The 23153-nt window shown below is 38.7% G+C and overlaps 1 protein-coding gene across 3 annotated transcripts in view; it reads left to right on the forward strand.

The window, feature by feature from the left end:
* The window catches only part of LOC124544726 (tubulin gamma-1 chain), a 76861-nt gene that overhangs the window by 18264 nt on the left and 35444 nt on the right, over positions 1 to 23153 (forward strand). For all 3 annotated transcript variants that reach the window (XM_047123376.1, XM_047123375.1, XM_047123377.1), the window contains 4 exons: positions 13656 to 13745; positions 14425 to 14571; positions 15522 to 15658; positions 22874 to 23068. In XM_047123376.1, coding sequence (XP_046979332.1) covers positions 13656 to 13745; positions 14425 to 14571; positions 15522 to 15658; positions 22874 to 23068 — 569 coding nt within the window. The remainder of the gene's footprint in view (positions 1 to 13655; positions 13746 to 14424; positions 14572 to 15521; positions 15659 to 22873; positions 23069 to 23153) is intronic.

A 23153-nucleotide genomic window follows, 5' to 3' on the forward strand; every position in this document is an offset into this window, starting at 1 on the left:
TGAATGCAACAGTTTCACAGTCGCATAGTTTTCCCTGTGCTCTGTCAAAGCATATGTTTTTAACGGTTTCTAACGTTTTCTAATTTTTCCTTGTGTAGACCGTCAAGTCCTGCATATGTCCAAGCAAATCTGAACATGTCCTGGAATTTTGGAGACCGAAGTTGATTATGTGTGAGTGCCTGAACTTTGATAATTGTCTGAAAATAAAAAAATTAAACTTGTTGCTCGAGGGAAGGCTTGAACCAAGGACCTCTCACTCCGCAGCTCCTGACGCTAACCACGGGACCACGGCGCTCCTGAGCTCACACGTGTCCTTGATGTTGCATATCTTGCACATGGACTACTCAGTTTATATATTTTGCTTATTTTTTTTCATAGTTCCACACAATTTCTTCCTGTTTTCTCGATTGATCTGTGTTCAGTTTTTCAAGGCCTATCGACTGTGCCAACTTGAAACTAAATCTGACGGGGGTGCGATGGGGAGGTTCCCTTGTCAGGATCTTGCAATCTAGACTATCTCTTTTCTACTTAAAATTTAACGGTTTGTATATGTCCTCAATAGAATATACTCACATGGTAGTTCACTATTAATTTAGTATTATATTTTGGTTTCACTCCTTAGGGAGCACACCACTATTTAATTTTATTTTGCTCCTTCTCTAGCTACGAGATAAATAACAGCTTTGAATAGTGGTAGGTATAACAGATTTAAGATTTAAAGAAGAATAAGTAAAGACAGTTGTGTTACTGCACTTGTTCTGTAAACTTTTTTATTCAATACTGTCATTGTATGTATAATGTAATTATGAAGTCCATGCTCAAACAATCCAGGGTGGAATGTAACAACAGTGTGGCTTCAGTTGCCTGAGACTTTCGATGAAGGCCTTGCTGGCTGAAAGCCTATTTGTGACAGTCTTTTTGTTGTGCCTATCTGCAACTCAGCATCTCCACTCTATGGTGATTAGCCACTTTCCTTTCATAGTATTGTTATAAAGTCCATGAAACATTTAAAAGAAGCAGTGTAGACAGATGGCCCGAAAAGCACAATAAATGTAACAGTATGTGACAGACAAACTCTGAAAGTGTTTATGAATGTTCTGTGCATTGATACTTTGTCAAAACTGATGTGATTCAGTGTTGCACGTCTTTGAGGTTCTGGGGTAGAGGTGGAACATACACACTGTCCTTGATGTAACCCCCCAAGAAAGGCATCAGGTCTGGTGATTGTGGTGGCAACTCGAGTAACTTCAAGTCAGTGGTCGCAACACTACCTGTCTACAGCATTCAGGTTATATCATACACAATTGTGGAGATGTGGAGGAGCATGCTGAAAGTTGAAATGTGCAACCCCCCCCCCTCTCAGTTTCATGTTGTGGCCTGAGCCACAATTGCAGCCTGTTGAGATAGGGGATAGTATTTACAGTTCTCAGTGAAGGAGGGGGGTCCATAGACTGTCTTCTTGGACACAGTGCAGGGCATTTTAACTTCCTTGGAATCACAGATGTGTTACACAGTTGCATGTGGATTTTCTGTGCTTGTGTGTGTGTGTGTGTGTGTGTGTGTGTGTGTGTGTGTGTGTGTGTGTGTGTTTTGTCAGTTGACAGTTGACATTTCCCGAAACATGAAAAAAAAAAGCCTTTGTGGATTAATTTGCTTGCAAAGTTGTCATTTTCAATATAGTTCTACATATCAGTGTAGGTGGTATGATTTGCTGTCATGGCTTATGGCTTGCAGGAGCTGTGATTTGTGTGGCTTCAATCTTAATCGCTAACGAAGGATTTTCCAAATTATTGACTAAGGGATGTTCAGTTCTCCACTAGATCAGTAGGTACATTCGGCAAAACAAAACTGCCTACATGTCTTGATACCCTCAATTAACTTTGGCTGTGTACAGCTTGCACCATTGGGAACACAACACACACGGGCAGTGGTGGCAGCCAGCACCACGTGTAACTTTTAGCAGTGTATTTGCTCCCTTCTTATGGTAATGATTACCTGTAGATCTTTTAGAGTTTCTGTGATAGCATATGAATACTGCATATATACACACTATAAAGTCTATAACACTTGATTTTGTCTGTTCAAAATTCTCTTCTATATGTTAGAAGAGTAATAAGTGTGTAGTCGAGGTATGCCGAACATGGCAGCATACTGCGACACAGATGAGTATATGACAAACGGCCATTTGCAGTCAGGGTGCCTCAGCATATGCAGGCTATGAGAGAGAATGGGTAGCTTTGAGGGTTGAAGTAATGAAGGCAGCAGGTAAACAGACGAGGGCTAGTAGAACTGCTTGGGTAACAGAAGAAATATTGAATTTAATTGATGGAAGGAGAAAATATAAAAATGCAGTAAATGAAGCAGGCAAAAAGGAATACAAACGTCTCAAAAATGAGATCGACAGGAAGTGCAAAATGGCTAAGCAGGAATGGCTAGAGGACAAATGTAAGGATGTAGAGGCTTATCTCACTAGGGGTAAGATAGATACTGCCTACAGGAAAATTAAAGAGACCTTTTGTGAAAGGAGAACCACTTGCATGAATATCAAGAGCTTTGATGGAAACTCAGTTCTAAGCAAAGAATGGAAAGCAGAAAGGTGGAAGGAGTATATAGAGGGTCTATACAAGGGCGATGTTCTTGAGGACAATATTATAGAAATGGAAGAGGATGTAGATGAAGATGAAATGGGAGATCTGATACTGCGCGAAGAGTTTGACAGAGCACTGAAAGATCTCAGTCGAAACAAGGCCCTGGGAGTAGACAACATTCCATTAGAACTACTGACAGCCTTGGGAGAGCCAGTCCTGACAAAACTCTACCATCTGGTGAGTAAGATGTATGAGACAGGTGAAATACCCTCAGATTTCAAGAAGAATATAATAATTCCAATCCTAAAGAAAGAAGGTGTTGACAGATGTGAAAATTACCGAACAATCAGTTTAATGAGCCACAGCTGCAACATACTAACGCGAATTCTTTACAGACGAATGGAAAAACTAGTAGAACCCGACCTTGGGGAAGATCAGTTTGGATTCCGTAGAAATATTGGAACACGTGAGGCAATACTGACCCTACGACTTACCTGAGAAGCTAGATTAAGGAAAGGCAAACCTACGTTTCTAGCATTTGTAGACTTAAGAGAAAGCTTTTGACAATGTTGACTGGAATACTCTCTTTCAAATTCTGACTGTGGCAGGGGTAAAATACAGGGAGCAAAAGGGTATTTACAATTTGTACAGAAACCAGATGGCAGTTATAAGAGTCGAGGGACATGAAAGGGAAGCAGTGGTTGGGAAGGGAGTGAGACAGGGTTGTAGCCTTTCCCTGGTGTTATTCAATCTTTGTATTGAGCAAGCAGTGAAAGGAACAAAAGAAAAATTCGGAGGAGGTATTAAAATCCATGGAGAAGTAATAAAAACTTTGAGGTTTGCTGATGACATTGTAATTGTCAGAAACAGCAAAGGACTTGGAAGAGCAGTTGAACGGAATGGATAGTGTCTTGAAAGGGGGATATAAGATGAACATCAACAAAAGCAAAACGAGGATAATGGAATGTAGTCGAATTAAGTCGGGTGATACTGAGGGAATTAGATTAGGAAATGGGACACTCAAAGTAGTGAAGGAGTTTTGGTATGTGGGGAGCAAAATAACTGATGATGGTCGAAGTAGAGAGGATATAAAATGTAGACTGGCAATGGCAAGGAAAGCGTTTCTGAAGAAGAGAAATTTGTTAACATCGAATATAGACTTAAGTGTCAGGAAGTCATTTCTGAAAGTATTTGTATGGAGTGTAGCCGTGTATGGAAGTGAAACATGGACAATAAACAGTTTAGACAAGAAGAGAATAGAAGCTTTCGAAATGTGGTGCTACAGAAGAATGCTGAAGATTAGATGGGTAGATCACATAACTAATGACGAGGTATTGAATAGGATTGCGGAGAAGAGAAGTTTGTGGCACAACTTGACTAGAAGAAGGGATCGGTTGGTAGGACATGTTCAGAGGCATCAAGGGATCACCAAGTTAGTGTGGGAGGGCAGTGTGGAGGGTAAAAATCATAGAGGGAGACCAAGGGATGAATGCACTAAGCAGATTCAAAAGGATGTAGGTTGCAGTAGGTACTGGGAGATGAAGAAGCTTGCACAGGATAGAGTAGCATGGAGAGCTGCATCAAACCAGTCTCAGGACTGAAGACCACAACAACAAGAGATAGTGTGTTGGCATTCATCCAATGTGTATGTGACAGACAAACTCTGAAAGTGTTTATGAATGTTCTGTGCATTGATACTTTGTCAAAACTGATGTGATTCAGTGTTGCACGTCTTTGAGGTTCTGGGGTAGAGGTGGAACATACACACTGTCCTTGATGTAACCCCCCAAGAAAGGCATCAGGTCTGGTGATTGTGGTGGCAACTCGAGTAACTTCAAGTCAGTGGTCGCAACACTACCTGTCTACAGCATTCAGGTTATATCATACACAATTGTGGAGATGTGGAGGAGCATGCTGAAAGTTGAAATGTGCACCCCCCCCCCCTCTCAGTTTCATGTTGTGGCCTGAGCCACAATTGCAGCATGTTGAGATAGGGGATAGTATTTACAGTTCTCAGTGAAGGAGGGGGGTCCATAGACTGTCTTCTTGGACACAGTGCAGGGCATTTTAACTTCCTTGGAATCACAGATGTGTTACAGTTGCATGTGGATTTTCTGTGCTTGTGTGTGTGTGTGTGTGTGTGTGTGTGTGTGTGTGTGTGTGTGTGTGTTTTGTCAGTTGACAGTTGACATTTCCCGAAACATGAAAAAAAAAGCCTTTGTGGATTAATTTGCTTGCAAAGTTGTCATTTTCAATATAGTTCTACATATCAGTGTAGGTGGTATGATTTGCTGTCATGGCTTATGGCTTGCAGGAGCTGTGATTTGTGTGGCTTCAATCTTAATCGCTAACGAAGGATTTTCCAAATTATTGACTAAGGGATGTTCAGTTCTCCACTAGATCAGTAGGTACATTCGGCAAAACAAAACTGCCTACATGTCTTGATACCCTCAATTAACTTTGGCTGTGTACAGCTTGCACCATTGGGAACACAACACACACGGGCAGTGGTGGCAGCCAGCACCACGTGTAACTTTTAGCAGTGTATTTGCTCCCTTCTTATGGTAATGATTACCTGTAGATCTTTTAGAGTTTCTGTGATAGCATATGAATACTGCATATATACACACTATAAAGTCTATAACACTTGATTTTGTCTGTTCAAAATTCTCTTCTATATGTTAGAAGAGTAATAAGTGTGTAGTCGAGGTATGCCGAACATGGCAGCATACTGCGACACAGATGAGTATATGACAAACGGCCATTTGCAGTCAGGGTGCCTCAGCATATGCAGGCTATGAGAGAGAATGGGTAGCTTTGAGGGTTGAAGTAATGAAGGCAGCAGGTAAACAGACGAGGGCTAGTAGAACTGCTTGGGTAACAGAAGAAATATTGAATTTAATTGATGGAAGGAGAAAATATAAAAATGCAGTAAATGAAGCAGGCAAAAAGGAATACAAACGTCTCAAAAATGAGATCGACAGGAAGTGCAAAATGGCTAAGCAGGAATGGCTAGAGGACAAATGTAAGGATGTAGAGGCTTATCTCACTAGGGGTAAGATAGATACTGCCTACAGGAAAATTAAAGAGACCTTTTGTGAAAGGAGAACCACTTGCATGAATATCAAGAGCTTTGATGGAAACTCAGTTCTAAGCAAAGAATGGAAAGCAGAAAGGTGGAAGGAGTATATAGAGGGTCTATACAAGGGCGATGTTCTTGAGGACAATATTATAGAAATGGAAGAGGATGTAGATGAAGATGAAATGGGAGATCTGATACTGCGCGAAGAGTTTGACAGAGCACTGAAAGATCTCAGTCGAAACAAGGCCCTGGGAGTAGACAACATTCCATTAGAACTACTGACAGCCTTGGGAGAGCCAGTCCTGACAAAACTCTACCATCTGGTGAGTAAGATGTATGAGACAGGTGAAATACCCTCAGATTTCAAGAAGAATATAATAATTCCAATCCTAAAGAAAGAAGGTGTTGACAGATGTGAAAATTACCGAACAATCAGTTTAATGAGCCACAGCTGCAACATACTAACGCGAATTCTTTACAGACGAATGGAAAAACTAGTAGAACCCGACCTTGGGGAAGATCAGTTTGGATTCCGTAGAAATATTGGAACACGTGAGGCAATACTGACCCTACGACTTACCTGAGAAGCTAGATTAAGGAAAGGCAAACCTACGTTTCTAGCATTTGTAGACTTAAGAGAAAGCTTTTGACAATGTTGACTGGAATACTCTCTTTCAAATTCTGACTGTGGCAGGGGTAAAATACAGGGAGCAAAAGGGTATTTACAATTTGTACAGAAACCAGATGGCAGTTATAAGAGTCGAGGGACATGAAAGGGAAGCAGTGGTTGGGAAGGGAGTGAGACAGGGTTGTAGCCTTTCCCTGGTGTTATTCAATCTTTGTATTGAGCAAGCAGTGAAAGGAACAAAAGAAAAATTCGGAGGAGGTATTAAAATCCATGGAGAAGTAATAAAAACTTTGAGGTTTGCTGATGACATTGTAATTGTCAGAAACAGCAAAGGACTTGGAAGAGCAGTTGAACGGAATGGATAGTGTCTTGAAAGGGGGATATAAGATGAACATCAACAAAAGCAAAACGAGGATAATGGAATGTAGTCGAATTAAGTCGGGTGATGCTGAGGGAATTAGATTAGGAAATGGGACACTCAAAGTAGTGAAGGAGTTTTGGTATGTGGGGAGCAAAATAACTGATGATGGTCGAAGTAGAGAGGATATAAAATGTAGACTGGCAATGGCAAGGAAAGCGTTTCTGAAGAAGAGAAATTTGTTAACATCGAATATAGATTTAAGTGTCAGGAAGTCATTTCTGAAAGTATTTGTATGGAGTGTAGCCGTGTATGGAAGTGAAACATGGACAATAAACAGTTTAGACAAGAAGAGAATAGAAGCTTTCGAAATGTGGTGCTACAGAAGAATGCTGAAGATTAGATGGGTAGATCACATAACTAATGACGAGGTATTGAATAGGATTGCGGAGAAGAGAAGTTTGTGGCACAACTTGACTAGAAGAAGGGATCGGTTGGTAGGACATGTTCTGAGGCATCAAGGGATCACCAAGTTAGTGTGGGAGGGCAGTGTGGAGGGTAAAAATCATAGAGGGAGACCAAGGGATGAATGCACTAAGCAGATTCAAAAGGATGTAGGTTGCAGTAGGTACTGGGAGATGAAGAAGCTTGCACAGGATAGAGTAGCATGGAGAGCTGCATCAAACCAGTCTCAGGACTGAAGACCACAACAACAAGAGATAGTGTGTTGGCATTCATCCAGTATGATGGTTTCAGCATGTGTGAAGTAGCAGCCAAGTGCAGCCTTCAACCTTGCTGCGCCCGGAAGGGGATAGTGTTGGCACGAGATGGGCAATTTGCCAGCTTTGAGAGTTGGGCTCAGGAACAGTGTTGACACCTGAACAAGACAATGTGTTAGTTGACACATGTATGGAACACCCATTTTTAAGCGCCATTTCAACTCATTCTGAGACCAACTTTCCTATATGCTCACAAACTGTTCGCAACAGCTTACGGGCAGCTGGGCTTATAGCCCATGTGGCTGCTAATAAAGAGGTCATATCTAATGATCACAAACTTGCTTTCGCTAAATTTAATGTAGACTGTGACTGGCACATCATCTTTTCTGATGACTCGGTATTTAGCTCAGCGAATGAGGCTCTGGTGATGGTCTGAAAGCCACAGGAAGCACATTTTGACCTACAGTATGTGGTGCAACATTCACTTGTTGGTCACATCAGTCTCATGCTGGGGGCGGATGTCATTGGATGGAATACGGATACTTCATTGAAATTATGGTCACTTCACCTCAAATCAGTATGTGTGCATCATAAAACACACAGTTGAACTGAGTGTGAGGATGCAGTAACCCAGTGGAGTGATCCAGTTCCAGCAGGACCACTTAACTGATTCTCACAAGTCAAATCACTGAGCAATAGTTTTTGTAACAGGCTGACATCGACCTGATCATCTGACCTGTTGGATACATGGGAGTGTGTCTCCAGATGGTGAGATATATTTCCAGATGGTGACTGCTTCCATGCTTCAACAAATGAGGCAGTAATTGATGGCAGTGATGGGTGGTCCTCATACTAGCCTTATTGCTGATGCGAAACTTTCCTTACTTCACATTCCTTCACTTTATATTACAGCTTTTGATATAACTGTATGTTTGTTAATTGGACATCTATCTGAAATAATTGACCTTTAAATTCTATTTATTGAATGTGTGCTATGTAACACTTAGTACATGTAAATTTGAAAACTAGAGCACAAACAAATCTATTCAAAAGAATTGCAGTCAGGGCATGCACCAAGGATATTGTTCCTTGCACTGTGCCAATTTCTCTATGATATCTCTTCAGAGAAAGAACCACTGCAAAACATGCATTCACCTTCTTCAGATTGCATCTTAGAAGCATTGTCCTCAATCAAATCTGTATCAGACTCTGAATGACTGGAAGATTGTGTTTCCTCAGCTTTTCTCTTTTTCATTTTCAACAGCAAAACATTGTCTTGTATGTCCTATGATTCTGATGCGGCTTTCTTCTGTTTAATTTGTTTCAAACGTTCCCCGCATAGAGACAAAGTTTGCTAATTAACAGATTTGGAACCTGCTGTTTATACCAGAGCTCTGGTGGCTGTTGATGTTGCTTGCTTATTTTGGTTGCTGGCTAGATATCATTTGGACGCACATTTACTCCATTGGTTGCATCTTGTATGCTGAACTGCTGTATTGCAAAGTCATTGTCTCTAAGTACAAGCCTGTTACGTTGGAAGAGACCTGTTTTCCAGAGAATGTTTTTAGCTATTTTCAATGCTGCTGCTATCAAATAACCTTGTAATCTAAAATAAAGTTGCTACTTGACAGGGTTACTGCCCACCAGGTTTTTATTTCTTGGAGATAATGCTTTTTAAACTTCTCGGGGATGGTGCATTTTAAGTAGTGCCATGAATTCCCCATAAGATGCTGCATTTTATGCATGGGATGGGGTGATAAACAGAAGATGTAGACACAGTTTTCTCTTGCTTCATCAGTCACAAAAATGTGATATGATGCCTGTCACAAAAATTGACAAAACTGTCAAACCACTCATTAAAAATAAGTCTGAATCCATCTAAAACGGTGGCAAACTGAAGGTATCATAAGTTATATGAGATGCTGTATCCTAATATTTGATCCTGTCAAGTATTATGACATCCGTGGATATCCAGGAATGCGCCATCACACGCTAGAAACCTAGCCTAATAGTTCCGTTGTTCTGTTTGAAGGAAAATTCGTTTTAGCACATGGAAGAATATGTTGTAAAGAATATAATAATATGCATATTGTTGCAACAGGTACTAAAGTGCGCGTCGTATATCTTGGCGGCCGAGTTTAGGTTCGTTCTGCGCATCTGATGTCACAAAACACAGTCAGCCAATGAACAGAGAACGACGTTGCCAGATCTCGACAGCAGTGCAGAGCACGGACGAGTGTCTTGTTTTAGAAACGTTCAGTCATAAATAAAGTAATAGAACAAAAGCAATGTCTTGATAGCATACTTTCTTTTACAGAAAGTTTGGAAAAAGCGTTCTTTATACCAATTGCTTCATATTCTATTAATTAATTAAACCAAACAAGCAATAAGACTCCTAATTCAGGCGATACCAAGGAAAGATGTTTGTTTCAATCTCACGAACTGCTTTTTCGTAATAAAGAACAGCGGTAATTGTTTATTTCCTATTGTACTTCTACGAAGCGTGAGTAATTCATAGTCATACCAACAATGTTTGTAAGTAGTTGCGTGAGGTGTTACAGTCCTTATAGAGTTACTGTGCGATGAGCAGAGGTAGCGGAACGGTAAAGGTGTTGGGCTGCCATGTGAAGGGTTGTGAGTTCAATCCTTGTCTGGTGCTTAATATTTTCTTTATTTAAAAACAATATTGGAGTGCCTTACTTCACGAATTTTATTCGTTTGAATGAAATTTCTGGTTCTTTGCCTCTTCATTAACTTTTTCGCTGCTGCAGACACGTGCTCCCCGCATTCCGCGCTGTGCGCGATTTTGTCATCACTGCACTTCTCGCCTGTGCAGACACATGGTGTTCCCACTGCTTTGACACACTTATCATTCGATTTCACAAAAACTATTTGGCCAAAAAATTTGATTTTTACACGTCTTCTTGCCTGATACCTTCCCCCCATAAATGACTTAATTTTGTTTTGATGTGCAGCATTAAATGTAGTAAACCATTGCACGAAATTTTGAAGAGTTTGCAGAGGTAAAAGTCCATAGCGTATACTTTCCGTATGGTCGATTTTAGTTGCCACAATGTTGAGAATGAAATGTGGACAAGATACCTAAATTTCATATAATATTTACTGTATAACAATATCTCATTTAATTTAAGAACCACATAGGTGTCGTATGTAATATTGAGAAATATTCCGTCTTTCGCGACTGTAATAAAAGTTTTATATACACACGGCGCGTTTGGCTTTATTTTAAAGCACTTCCATCGGTGAAAGGTATGGCACATACACAATGGTATTCATGTTCTATTTCTTGTTTTTGTTCCACAGTCGCAGTTTTACCAATGGTATTGAAATATATCCCTCTTCTGCAACTGTAATAAGCGACTTATTTAGACCAGACGCGTTTCTCTCTTTTGAAGCATCATAAGAGGACTGTATTTTGTGTCCTCCATTGCCAAGTAACCTTTCGTAGTTTTGTGCTGCGGTAGCACAATATTCTACGTTTGTGTTGGCTCATCAGTGTTTTAGCAAATAAATGCTGTTTGTGTGTGCCACACACAAAATTATATTTGACATAGCTCTGAGCACTTCACTGACAGACGGTATATTCAAGTCCTAGTGTTTTTGTAAGTCCACAGTTTTGTTTAATGTATTTTGTCTACTTCCTTTTGATTGATTGAAGTGCTTTAAAATAAAGCCAAACGTGCCCAGTGTAAGTAAAACTTTTGTTACAGTCGCGAAAGGTGGAATATTTCTCAATATTACACACGACATTTATGTGGTACTTAAATTAAATGAAATATATAGGTATCTTGTCCAGATTTCATTCTCAACATTGTGGCAACTAAAATCGACCATAGGGAAAGTATACTCTATGGACTTTTACCTCTGCAAACTCTTCAAAATTTCGTGCAAAGGTTTACTATATTTAATGCTGCATTATAACTGCGTTGAACATCGAAACAAAAGTAAGTCATTTATGGGGGGAAGGTATCAGTCAAGAAGATAGGTAAAAATCTAATTTTTGAGCCAAATAGTTTTTGTGGAATCGAATGATAAAGAGTGTCAAAGCAGTCGGAACACAATGTGTGTGCACAGGCGAGCAGTGCAGTGACAAAATCGCCCACAGCGCGGAGTGCAGGGAGCACGTCTTTGTAGCAGCGAAAGGGTTAATGCGGCCTTGGTGGCTTTACTTTATGAACTGCGCGCTCCCCCCTACACGTAAGCTTGCGAACTATGCTATACTATGGCGCTGCTCCTATTGGCGCGTGCGTCGTGTGCAACTGGCAACGCAGCAATCTCCAGCGTCTGGGCGGGCATGCGCGAGCCGCCAAGATAAAAGAATTCAACTATAGACTTAAGGTATAAAAGCTCTAAAAGTACATACACTCAAAAAACGTGAAATCCAACACTTCTAAAATAATCCTTTTCTCAAGTTAAATTCTAATTGCAGTAAGGCAGTGAGAGATGATTACCATCATCTGGCATCTGTCGTTACGAACCCACAGCCGACTGACATTATTGAGTTTTATTTTCCTTAAATTATGGAAAAAAGCCATACTTTTGGTTTAGAAAACCGTATTCTATGCTTATCCTGTGAATTAGAAGGTCGTTAGTTTCATGTCTGCTTCTCTCTCTTGGATCATTATACTCATCCAGCTGAATTTTAATAAATAATGTCTGACACAATTTCAACATTTTATCCAGACCCATTAAATGGAATAGTTGAACTTATTTTTCTCAACATATTTGTAATTTTACTTAGAGGCTAATGTTTATGAACTCGTTAAACATTTATTTCTATTACTAAATTGCATCTTAATGATTGCCACATCTGCTTTCCCATTCTGACTGCTACTTCTATGACTAGTTTTATGCGTACAGCCGAACTTCACTTCGGCAAGTTAATTTGGACCTGATTGTTTCTGAAATTGCAAGTAATAGTGAATTTTAGGGTTCCCAAATAAAAGGACATAGGAATTGTTGTTGAGCTTGGCACTTTGTTTCAGTGCTTAATTTGGAAAAAAAGGGTTTATGATTACCAGTGTCTCATTACCAGTTTTGTTTGCACCAAAGAATTGAGTAATTTTCAGTTAGTTACTCTCTTCTACATTTGAAATCTAAGTTTCATAAAGGATAAAATTTTGATCTAAAATCGCTTACTTTCAGCATAATCATGTTCCCTCTCCCTTACAAAACAAATGATTTTAAAATAATTTAGATCAGTGTTGTTTAAAATTTTTGTGAATTTTTTGATACATTTGTTTTTGACTTGTACTTCAATAGTTCTCGTAAGGACAACAAATAACATGCATCATTGTTGTACTCAAGACAAGAGAAGCTACCACTGAAAGGCCGTTGGCACCTACTGTGAAGGAACATAAAAAACTTTGCCAAATGCCATAACCAAAAAAATGGCTCTGAGCACTATGGGACTTAACATCTATGGTCATCAGTCCCCTAGAACTTAGAACTACGTAAACCTAACTAACCTAAGGACATCACACACACCCGTGCCCGAGGCAGGATTCGAACCTGCGACCGTAGCAGTCACGCAGCTCCGGACTGAGCGCCTAGAACTGCTAGACCACCGCGGCCGGCGCCATAACCAAACTCAGGTTCAACGAGTGACAGCCAGGCTTTTTGACCATTAGTTGATTACACTGTGATACTAATACTTCCTTTGGACCACATGTAGCACTACCAATCAAGTAACTGCATATCATATGGCTGTCTTGGCTTGCTTTGCTGCCATTTCCAGCCACTACACTTGATGGCTCCCCTGTGAACAGTTTTCAAAATGAACATGGCAACGTCACATTCAAAGGTTTGTTGGTTTGTCTCTCAATCTTTCACATGATATATCATCTGCTAAATTGTTTTTAGCAATTTACATGTACTGATTATAAAAAAAAAATGTCATGGGCTTTATAACTAACCTTTATTTTCATGTCACATTATGATCACCTACCATACGATTTTCTCCTCTTCTATTAGATCTGAATCTGATGATGACATGTAACTATGGTTGAAACTTGTAATCTGAATAAACATAAGATGTTTCCCAGATGGCGTTCCTCTTCTTCATTATATCCCACATAGTATTGAGCATTATCATTTGAAGTAACTTGTAACAATCAAAAGTTTTTGTTATACCTACGTTATAGTTAATAGTGTGTCATTGTTTTGCCATGCTTGTTTCTTTTATCAAGGATGTTTTTTTCTTCCTTTTTATATGAAGCACACTCAACAAAATTAATTTCTTTCTCCAAATTTTGTTTAGGCCGATGATGAGCATTACATTCCACGTGCAGTGTTACTGGATTTGGAGCCAAGGGTCATTCATACAATAATGAATTCTCCATATGCAAAGGTGTGTACTTTTTGGAAAAATTAGTGTGATGGTTTGTAACATCCGCATTCTAATACTCAAGCTAGATGGTACAGAACAATAATCAGTCTGTTTTTGCAAATTAACTGTCTTTAGTGTTGTTTAGTGTTTCATAAATGTGTGCTGTGAATTTTTCTGTTAAAGTTTATGTTACAAAGTCAAGAAATGAAAGTTCAGTTATGAAGGCCAAAGAAAGCAACTTCATTTCTGGAAAAATACGAAAATCTGCAATCTAGAAGAATATAAGAAGTTGTTTTGCTCCCTTCCCACATATCCTGTTCATCTGTTTTTGTCCCCATGTAAGGTGTGACCTTTTTCCCACTTTTGGTTACATCTTTCATACAAATCCTTTTTTTATCCTGATATCTGATTCTCATTTTCAGTAATCCAAGGTTCTCATTCTTTTTGGCAGTGCACTCATTTTTTTAATTGCTGTATGTGAATAAAGGCCTTTCATCTGCTTTTATAATTGTTGTAGTCACTTACAGGTAATAGATTTGCGTGGCAACACTAGTGACTGGTACATCAGAGTCAATGCTGAGGGTGAAACTGTGAGCTGTATAATTAATAATGTTTGTTGGAATAATTTTATTGCTTAGCACACAGTGTTAATATTGTAATTCCATCATATTTGGTAGCAGATGTAATTTTCGTCTTTCAGTTATACAATCCAGAGAACATTTACTTATCAAAGCATGGAGGAGGTGCAGGCAATAACTGGGCATCAGGGTACAGTCAAGGAGACAAATTACAGGAGGAAATATTTGATATAATTGACAGAGAAGCTGATGGAAGTGACAGTTTGGAGGTAAGAGTAATTGTTTTCTCTGCATGCGAGGTTTTCTCTGCATGTGAGCAGTTTTATTTATGTTTATCAAGAGAAATTTGTGATTTTTTTTTTTTTTTTTTTTTTTTAACAGAATTAATTTGTAGTTCGTGAGGGAAGAGAATTAGTTGTTACTAACTTCACCCTTTCTATTTTCTGCATTACTAAATGTGTCCCAGTTGCCCTTCCTCTCAATTTAAAGCTAAATACATGGGGAAATAAAAAAAAAAATAATGATGTGGAAGACCTCTAAAATGAAACAAATAATGTAGCGTAGAAAAACTGGAACAATAATAATATGAGATATTACAGCAACTGTCAAATACTACTTAGCTCTTCGGGACCAACTGGATAAAAATACCTAAGAGATATTGAGTGCAAAAGGGGGGGAGGGGGGAGAATTACATTCCATCAGGATGATGCAAAGTACACAAAAGTGCTACAGGAAATGGGAAACCTGGAGAATTTGATATATGAGTTGTTGGGACATCCATCTTGATTAAGAGCTTTGATGTTCTGACATATTCTGTATGTAAAATAATTAGTAGCTAGAAAACTCTCATGAAGTTGTGGCAGCTGTTTTTCTGGGCATTTCTTTGACCTTCCGGATACAGACTAGAGAGAGCGGGTGGAAAGGACAGGGGTTTAATGTAGCTGTTTACAGCATATTCATCATTGCTGTATTGAGTTTCTCTATTACAGCTTCTGTACTAAATTAAGTCTGCACATGAGGACCTGAGTGCTAAAACTAGAAAGATGGAAGCTCAGAAATTGATGAGCTTATTCAGTCTTCAAGCGTTGTTTATTTGCTGCCACCAGTTATTTGCAGATGTTTGGTTGCCTATGCACATTTTTCTACATTTTAACTTCAAAATGTGAATTTTTTTATGTATCATTTTTGTTAAGAAATAGTTCATTAATTTTTGTTACAGGGTTTTGTCTTGTGTCATTCCATAGCTGGAGGAACTGGCTCTGGAATGGGCTCCAATCTGCTGGAAAAATTAACAGATCGTTACCCAAAGAAACTTATACAAACATATAGTGTGTTTCCAAACCAAGATGAAATCAGGTAATTTACACAAACATTTTATTGTTTGAATCACTTCAGTACTCTAAAATCAGATTTTTAAAAACAGTATTTATTCATTGTATATACATCAAAAGGAAAGTTTGTTGGAAAAAACTATGAAAAAATTGCTCCCCACTAGTTACTTTCAGTACATATGTCAGTTCTGCTGATACACCTTTTTCTCTAATTTTTTATTGCATTATTCAGTTCTCTTCCTCTTACTCCAGTTTCTACTACTCATCATCTCTATACTGAAACTGGCACAGTGCTTACAGTAAACTATTTTGGACCAACTACTCTCTTTCATACCCCTCCCCCCCCCCCCCCCTACACACACACACACACACACACACACACACACACACACACACACACACACACACACACACACACACTCTCTTTTTCATTTTTGCCTCCTCTCGTCCACACAATGTGTGGGTAACACTTCCTTTCCCTTTTTACTGTTCCCAATCTATCCCTCTCCTATCTCTGAGTAAGGTACTATTAGTTCCAGGCATTAAGATAGTACATGTACTTTTATATACTTGTCAACAGCATTGACATTTATTCTGAAGGTTAATGATGGGCAGTAATTCTGTCTTCTTTTATAGGTTTCTTGAGAGAATTTTCCTACGTACCTGCACAGACCCCTGCCCACACCGCACGCACAAAGAGTGGGCAGTAATTCTGTCTTCTTTTATAGGTTTCTTGAGAGAATTTTCCTACGTACCTGCACAGACCCCTGCCCACACCGCACGCACAGAGTTTTGACCTATTTGTGATTTGTATTTAGCAGTTAAAGTGGAGAAGTCAGGAAATGGCATGCACAATTACAGTTTTATTATTTTTCTGTATTGTTCAATTAAAAGAAGTTTGTGTATGAAACTTCGGTTTTTTCCTAATCTGTCATACTACCATGGCTTATTCTCAGACTGCATGTGATGAATGTTGCCTCTTCTATAAAAATACATAAAAACATAGCATCACATTAGTTTCAAGATTCTGTTCTGTCTCCCCCCCCCCCCCCCCCCCCTCTTCAGTCTTCCCCTTTTTCTTGTTAAACACTTCTTACAATACCATTACTTTGTAAAGTCGTTGAATGTCATTTTTGCAAGACAGAAGCTGAGAGCTTTTGAAAGGTGAAATAAATGATACATAATTTAAGAAAAATGATTGTGTTTAAACATTAATAATGCTTTGCTTTGGAGTAGACAAAGTGTAGCTGTTTATAGTAACCACCTAAGCCTTAAAAGGCAGTAAAACAGGGCGAGAAGAGATTATGTGTGATGTACAGCATGTGAGGCCAAGCCAGGGGTATTTGATATGTACACTGAAATCTCATTAGTACATTTTTGAAAGGACACAGGTTTTGAATGTCATAAGCAGGAAATCCTACTGCCAAAAAAATACCTAATTTGGTAATGACTTGATTTTTTTCGGTGGTGAAAATGTGTAGCACTTTTTTGTGTAGTTAAAAATAGCACATTTGAGGCAATATATGATCTAGTAATGCAACACTTCGTGACATGCTATATAAATAAATTGTTATTCTGAATGTGCCTTTTCGAGACTACATTCAGATTATCACACCCAGAAACTCAAAATTATGCATGTTTTAAATATAGTGACATTGGTGACATCCAAGCTGCCGGACATGCACACTTAAGCCAATAGCCAGTCAGAATGCAGGTACATCATGTGACACGAGAGAATGGCATCCTATCTCCTAAATATGAACCCATATTATAGGAACATGTCTAAAAGACTCTGATATCAACATTTAATTTCAGTCTGAGTCAATTTTTTATATGTCAGTATACTGCATACACAGTATATGTTAATCACATTAACATCAAATTTCAGTTTTACTGTAGGTAACACTATCAATACTCGTATGTAACTCGTAAAGCATAACATTATGTATAAGTAAAGTAACTGTTTAATAGAGGGATATCATCACCCAAAAGAATTTGAGTAAATAAAAAATCTGCACAAACCTGGCATTTGATGATTGTATTTATTCACAAAGCGAGGCAGAGTTTACACAGATGCTCTTAATAGAAATGAACATCGTTCATTTTCCTTATTTTCCATAAGTGAATCACTACTATTGTTAATATATATTGTCATTGCTAAAACTAATGATATACTATAGGTATTAATCGAACTACACTACATTACACTGCATAGTCCTGTCTTCTCTGACATTTAAAGAACATGTCAGTTGTTACTTCTTTGATAAACTTCAAAACTTAACACACAACATTTGTGTCCATGGCTTCAGTAGCTCTCATTATTGTAGGAACTGGCGAAGGTTCTGTTTCACCCTAGTCTTCATTTTATTTTTTCTCTGCCATCTGCTCCAACAACACTTCATCAGTTGTCATGGTCTGACAAGACAGCAACACCTTCATCATACTCAACATAATTATCAGGCTAAGGCTTGTGGTATTTTCATCTTGCCCCATTATTGGTTGCCATTGTTCAGCTGCAATTTCATTGTTTTGTGACGTGGTATCTTCTGCAATTTCATCTTTTCTGACGTGGTCTTTTCAGTAAGTGGCAGAATCCGATTAAATCCAGCCTTCTGAAAACAGTTTGATGTTATGCTTTCTTGCAAAGAATCCCACGTGTTTCTCATAAAATGCATAGCATCCAAGATCATCACTTTTCTTCTTGTACTATTAAGACAGGCACAGCCTCTTCTGTGCAAGAATTTTTCTGTATTCTTGTTTCAGATATTTTATATTGCCTTAGTAGAGTGGCTGAAGGCAGCTTGTAAAATTGGCAGGATAAAACACTACATTTATGTTAAGAAGGTACGTTGTATCTTGAGGATGTGCTGCACCTAGGACAATAAAGAAGATGATTTTCGTGTTTGACACCCAACCTCACATCCCAAGCACACAAATATTCTTTAAATATACTTGTCATAACCCATGCTTTCATATTAAATGTATATGTGCAAGGGGAAAGTGAAACATCATGGACTTTTTGCCTTGCCAATTACTAGGGGCACCAACTTTTCTGTTCCACTTGCATTGCAACTTAACATAATATATCTGCCTCTCTTTGCTGAATTTTCTGCTGTGGCTTTTCTCTCCTCTGAACTCAAGGATTCTGTCAAGCGGAAAGTGAATAAATAGACCAGTTTCATCTGCATTAAAAATCATTGGGACTATACCTCTCAATGATAGATGGAAGAGTTTTCCATGACTCATCAGTTTCAATATTCACACTTCCAGCACTATATTCTTATCCATGGAGTTTCGGTACATGTTTTGACCCAGAAATTAAATCACACCTTGTGAGTTAAGTGCAGAAGTCAACACTATACTGTACACAAACAAAGAAAGACCAGCAGTTGAGTAACACATACTTTATCATTTATGTCTGACCTTTACATCATCACTCTTGCCCCAGATCGGCACTTGTTGATTGGTCACAAGTCATCTGAGCTTCAGCCAACCTACACAAACTACAGTACTGTACTGTACTGTACTTTCATGTGTCAAATTGCTCATTTTTTTATGACGATCACAGTTGCCGGCACTTAAAACTGCTGCCAAGTTTGAGCGCACTAAGGCGGGAGGAGAAAATTCAAATGATTTGTGTTAATGTGCATTTCATGCAGTTGGAATTAGGACTCCTAAAAATGGACATACTACACAGGAAAACATGATAATGAGGAATGTGCTTACGAGATTCCACTGTGTATCATATGCATCCCAGTAAAATGTAGACTTTCACGGCTGGAAATATCATGTCCATTATGTCAGTAGTGAGCCAGTGGGTCTGTTGGACCTTCCATCGACCTACGGATCCCCTTGAAGATGTGTCCCGCAGTCGGAGACGAAACGTTGGGAATTGGGACAAAATTCATCAACCGACCACGGCATAACAGCCCAGATAATTATAATGGACACAACCCAGTAAAAGTTAAATTGGTTTTAGTGTGTTCGTAGAGGTGGAATCTGTAGCTGGTGTGTGTCATGTATGTGTATGGCGAAAATATTTGTTCACTGTAACACATCTCCCCATGTTGTCCTTTCTTTCTAGCATGTAAATTTTATTTGGATAAACTATTTCCTCGCACTTTCAGGTTAATTTAACTTAGTTAATGATAATTACTGTTTGCCCATGATGGGAAGATCCTTATTACAAGTGTTGCCAGTAGCCAAGAAGATTGACACTAGTTGGAAGATATTCATTCGTCTCTGAGCACTGCCAAAGTTAACTAATGAACACATTCTTTTGACAGAATTGCAACATTTTCTTGCTATACTGTGTTGTGTTTGTGTGACTTTGTGTTTTATTCACCAGTATTATATCGTAAAATGAGTCTAAATGCTGTCTCTGGTACATCAAGGGGACCTTCTGGTTTTCCTTCAACTCCAAAACTGAAGAAATACTTTTTAATGCACTGGCAAATGTTGGGAAATACATTCGATCACTGCAACGAAGAAAAACAATAGGAAGGACCCACTCATTCCTCTTACACAGCCTAAATTAAGAGCTGCCACATACACAGGAGAGAGTGTCTAGAGTTTCAAAAGTCTGAGGATGTTTACAGACCTCAGTTAGGTGATTCACCTAGTATCTCTTGAAAGAAAAGGATGTAATTACAGTTTTTCATCATTTTGCCATTTCGTCAGTATCTTCAAATGTGTGCTTATTAGGCCGAAATTAGTAAGAACTATGTATTAATCATGTATTATCATTAATGTGTGTATTAAATTACTGCTCAACCATTTTGTGTAGCTCAGTTGCATGTGCTGAGGATTGCTATATGTGCAGTGTTTTGGCGCAATGTGTGGTGTCCAGAATGAATGTACGGGAGTCCCCCTATTCATACACACTCCGAATTCTTCATACAAAGTGTCCAAAGTGCAGTGTGTGGTTAGCTCCATTAAATCTTTACTTTCGAAATACTATCCAGCAATCTGGTAAATATCTTTTTTCTTTTACGTAGGATGAGACACAGTGATACCTTGCCTAAAATGGATGGGCCATTCCCAACACTGTAGATGAGCTCTACATTGTTAATAATTGCTCCCAGTTTCTGGAAGCCTTAGCCAGCTTTACAGGGAGAAGACTGCATGGAGATGGGGATGTACCTCTCTGGCAAAAGTTTTAAAATAGTAGTTTTTATTTTGTGACGAGCACACAATAAACTGTATTGCCGGAGTATCCTGTCTGTGTATTGTGGTGTATTTGCTCCTTGTGTAGATGAAGACCATCAGGGAAGGTGTCTTAATTTGGAAGAGTGGTGGAATGGCAACACAATGTTCGGTAAATGCTGAGAAGCAGGTGATGGTAATGGGTGTTACTTCTTGGGGTAGCACTTCAGAGAGATTAATTGTTGTAAGCATAAGGTGCAAGAATGGATTTGTCAAGGAAGTGATGTCAGCCGAGAGTGATTACCACAGACACATTAACTCGACAAATTTTGTGAAGTGATTTTCAGATATGGTACTTCCAACTGTTCCACTAGATTCCGTATTGTAATGAAAATGCACCATACCACAGCAGGCAGGTCAACAGAATGTCTGCTATGTGTTACCTAAAGATAACAATGTTAAAAGTGATTGTGAAGCGAGAGAATAGACTCTGGACTATTCACTGAAGGATGAACTGTACTCTAGCAAACTAGCAGAGATGATGTATGTTGTGGACAAAATTGATGACTGCAGTGACCACAAAATAGGCCATTAACCTCTGTGTAATTGTGATCTGAACCCCTATAGAATTGGCATGGGCTAAAATAAATTTCAGTGAGCGCAATGTCACAGGTGGCATGTCAAAGGAAATACTGCAGAATCTTGCTCATTCTGCTTTCTTCTGTTACTGCACAGGACTGCAAGGTTGCTGTAGGAAAATACATCGCTAGTGCACTGGTACTGGAAGTGAGATGGAGTAATGTAAATGGCCATCAGTACCATGACCTTGGGTGATGATGACGATGATGGTCGATGACAGCAGTGATCTTGAGTGATCAATTGTAAGCATTCTTTGTCATACTTAATTATTCATTTCAGTCATTACTGCTGTGCTTTGTGGAATAAATCCGACATTTCAATAAAGTCCAAAAATCAGTCTTCGACCTTCAATTCACAATGTTGCATGTTTTACCTCCATCTACTTTTTCTCATTCTTTCTCGTAAATAAATAACTCACAGCTTGTAGGAAAAAGTATCTTTCTTTGACAAGCCAACAGAAAAGGTGATTTCTGTTTTGATACACAAACCATTTAAGTTGACAATATTTTGTTGTATGTCACATCTGCTTCTGTATAAGCAAAAACATGGGTAATGTTGCATGTAGTGAGGAGTTGGCACTGCTCCACTCATGTGGAAGTCCTGGTGCAGAGGCAAGGCAAGCCTCCTGCCATTCTGGACAGCCACTGCACAAAGAGTCTTCTTGTCATGGCCAAACAGAACTTATCATTTACTGGTGTGCATCTTACATAAATGATTGTACTGCTCGTTCCATAGTTTTTATTTCGTGCAGAATTAGCTGTTGCCATGATTAAAAGCAGTTACAGTGTTAGTCATTCCAGCCATTTGTCTAATTTAGTGTTGTATATCTTTTTTCTCGCAGCCTCTAAACTATATTAATACAGTTTTGTGTGGTTATTCTCAAGGTTTCTTTTTGTAACTAAAAATAAAATTACATTTACTATTTTGATTTTTAGAATCAAATTTTCACATCTATGCTAAAAATTTTTAGAGAAAATACAAACCAAAGTTGTATAGGTTAATTACCGTCTGTAGCAACTGTAATAATAGTCTTATTCAGACCAGACCAGACGTGTTTCACTTTATTGTAAAGCATCGTCAGTCATCAGGATTTTGTTGTATATTCCATTATTCTTCATTTCCTAAAGTATGTGTACAATATTTGTGTTTGCACACAGCACTTTCACTGCAATACGCAAAATGATGAGAGGATAGTGCACAGAATTGTAAATGTGTTAAGTGCAGTGGAATAAACAACAAAAAGTTTGACCACTGAAGACAATAAAGCAAAATGCGTCAGGTCTGGTCTGGTCTGAATAAGACTCTTATTACAGTTGCTAAAGATGGCAATTAACCTATATGTGCAACTGTGAAAAAAGAGGCCAAAAAAGCAAAGAAATACAAACCATTTATTGTGCATAGTGACAGACTTTTTTCTGTTGTAGTGCTCTTGCATAGTGATGTTCTGCTGTTGCAGTGATGTGGTGGTTCAGCCGTACAACTCGCTGTTGACACTGAAAAGACTGACTCAGAATGCAGACTGTGTTGTTGTGTTGGACAACACAGCTCTTAACCGCATTGCTACTGACAGATTGCATATACAGAATCCCTCATTTGCACAGATTAACACACTTGTTTCAACCATCATGTCTGTTTCTACTACAACACTCAGGTCAGTATCTTATATTGCAGATCAGATTATGCGTGAAAGAACAGAATGTCTCTGGATGGCACAGTAATTGTGTTGATATCAATGA

This window comes from Schistocerca americana, chromosome 8 (genome assembly GCF_021461395.2).
Source record: "Schistocerca americana isolate TAMUIC-IGC-003095 chromosome 8, iqSchAmer2.1, whole genome shotgun sequence".
Taxonomy (NCBI): Eukaryota; Metazoa; Arthropoda; class Insecta; order Orthoptera; family Acrididae; genus Schistocerca; species Schistocerca americana.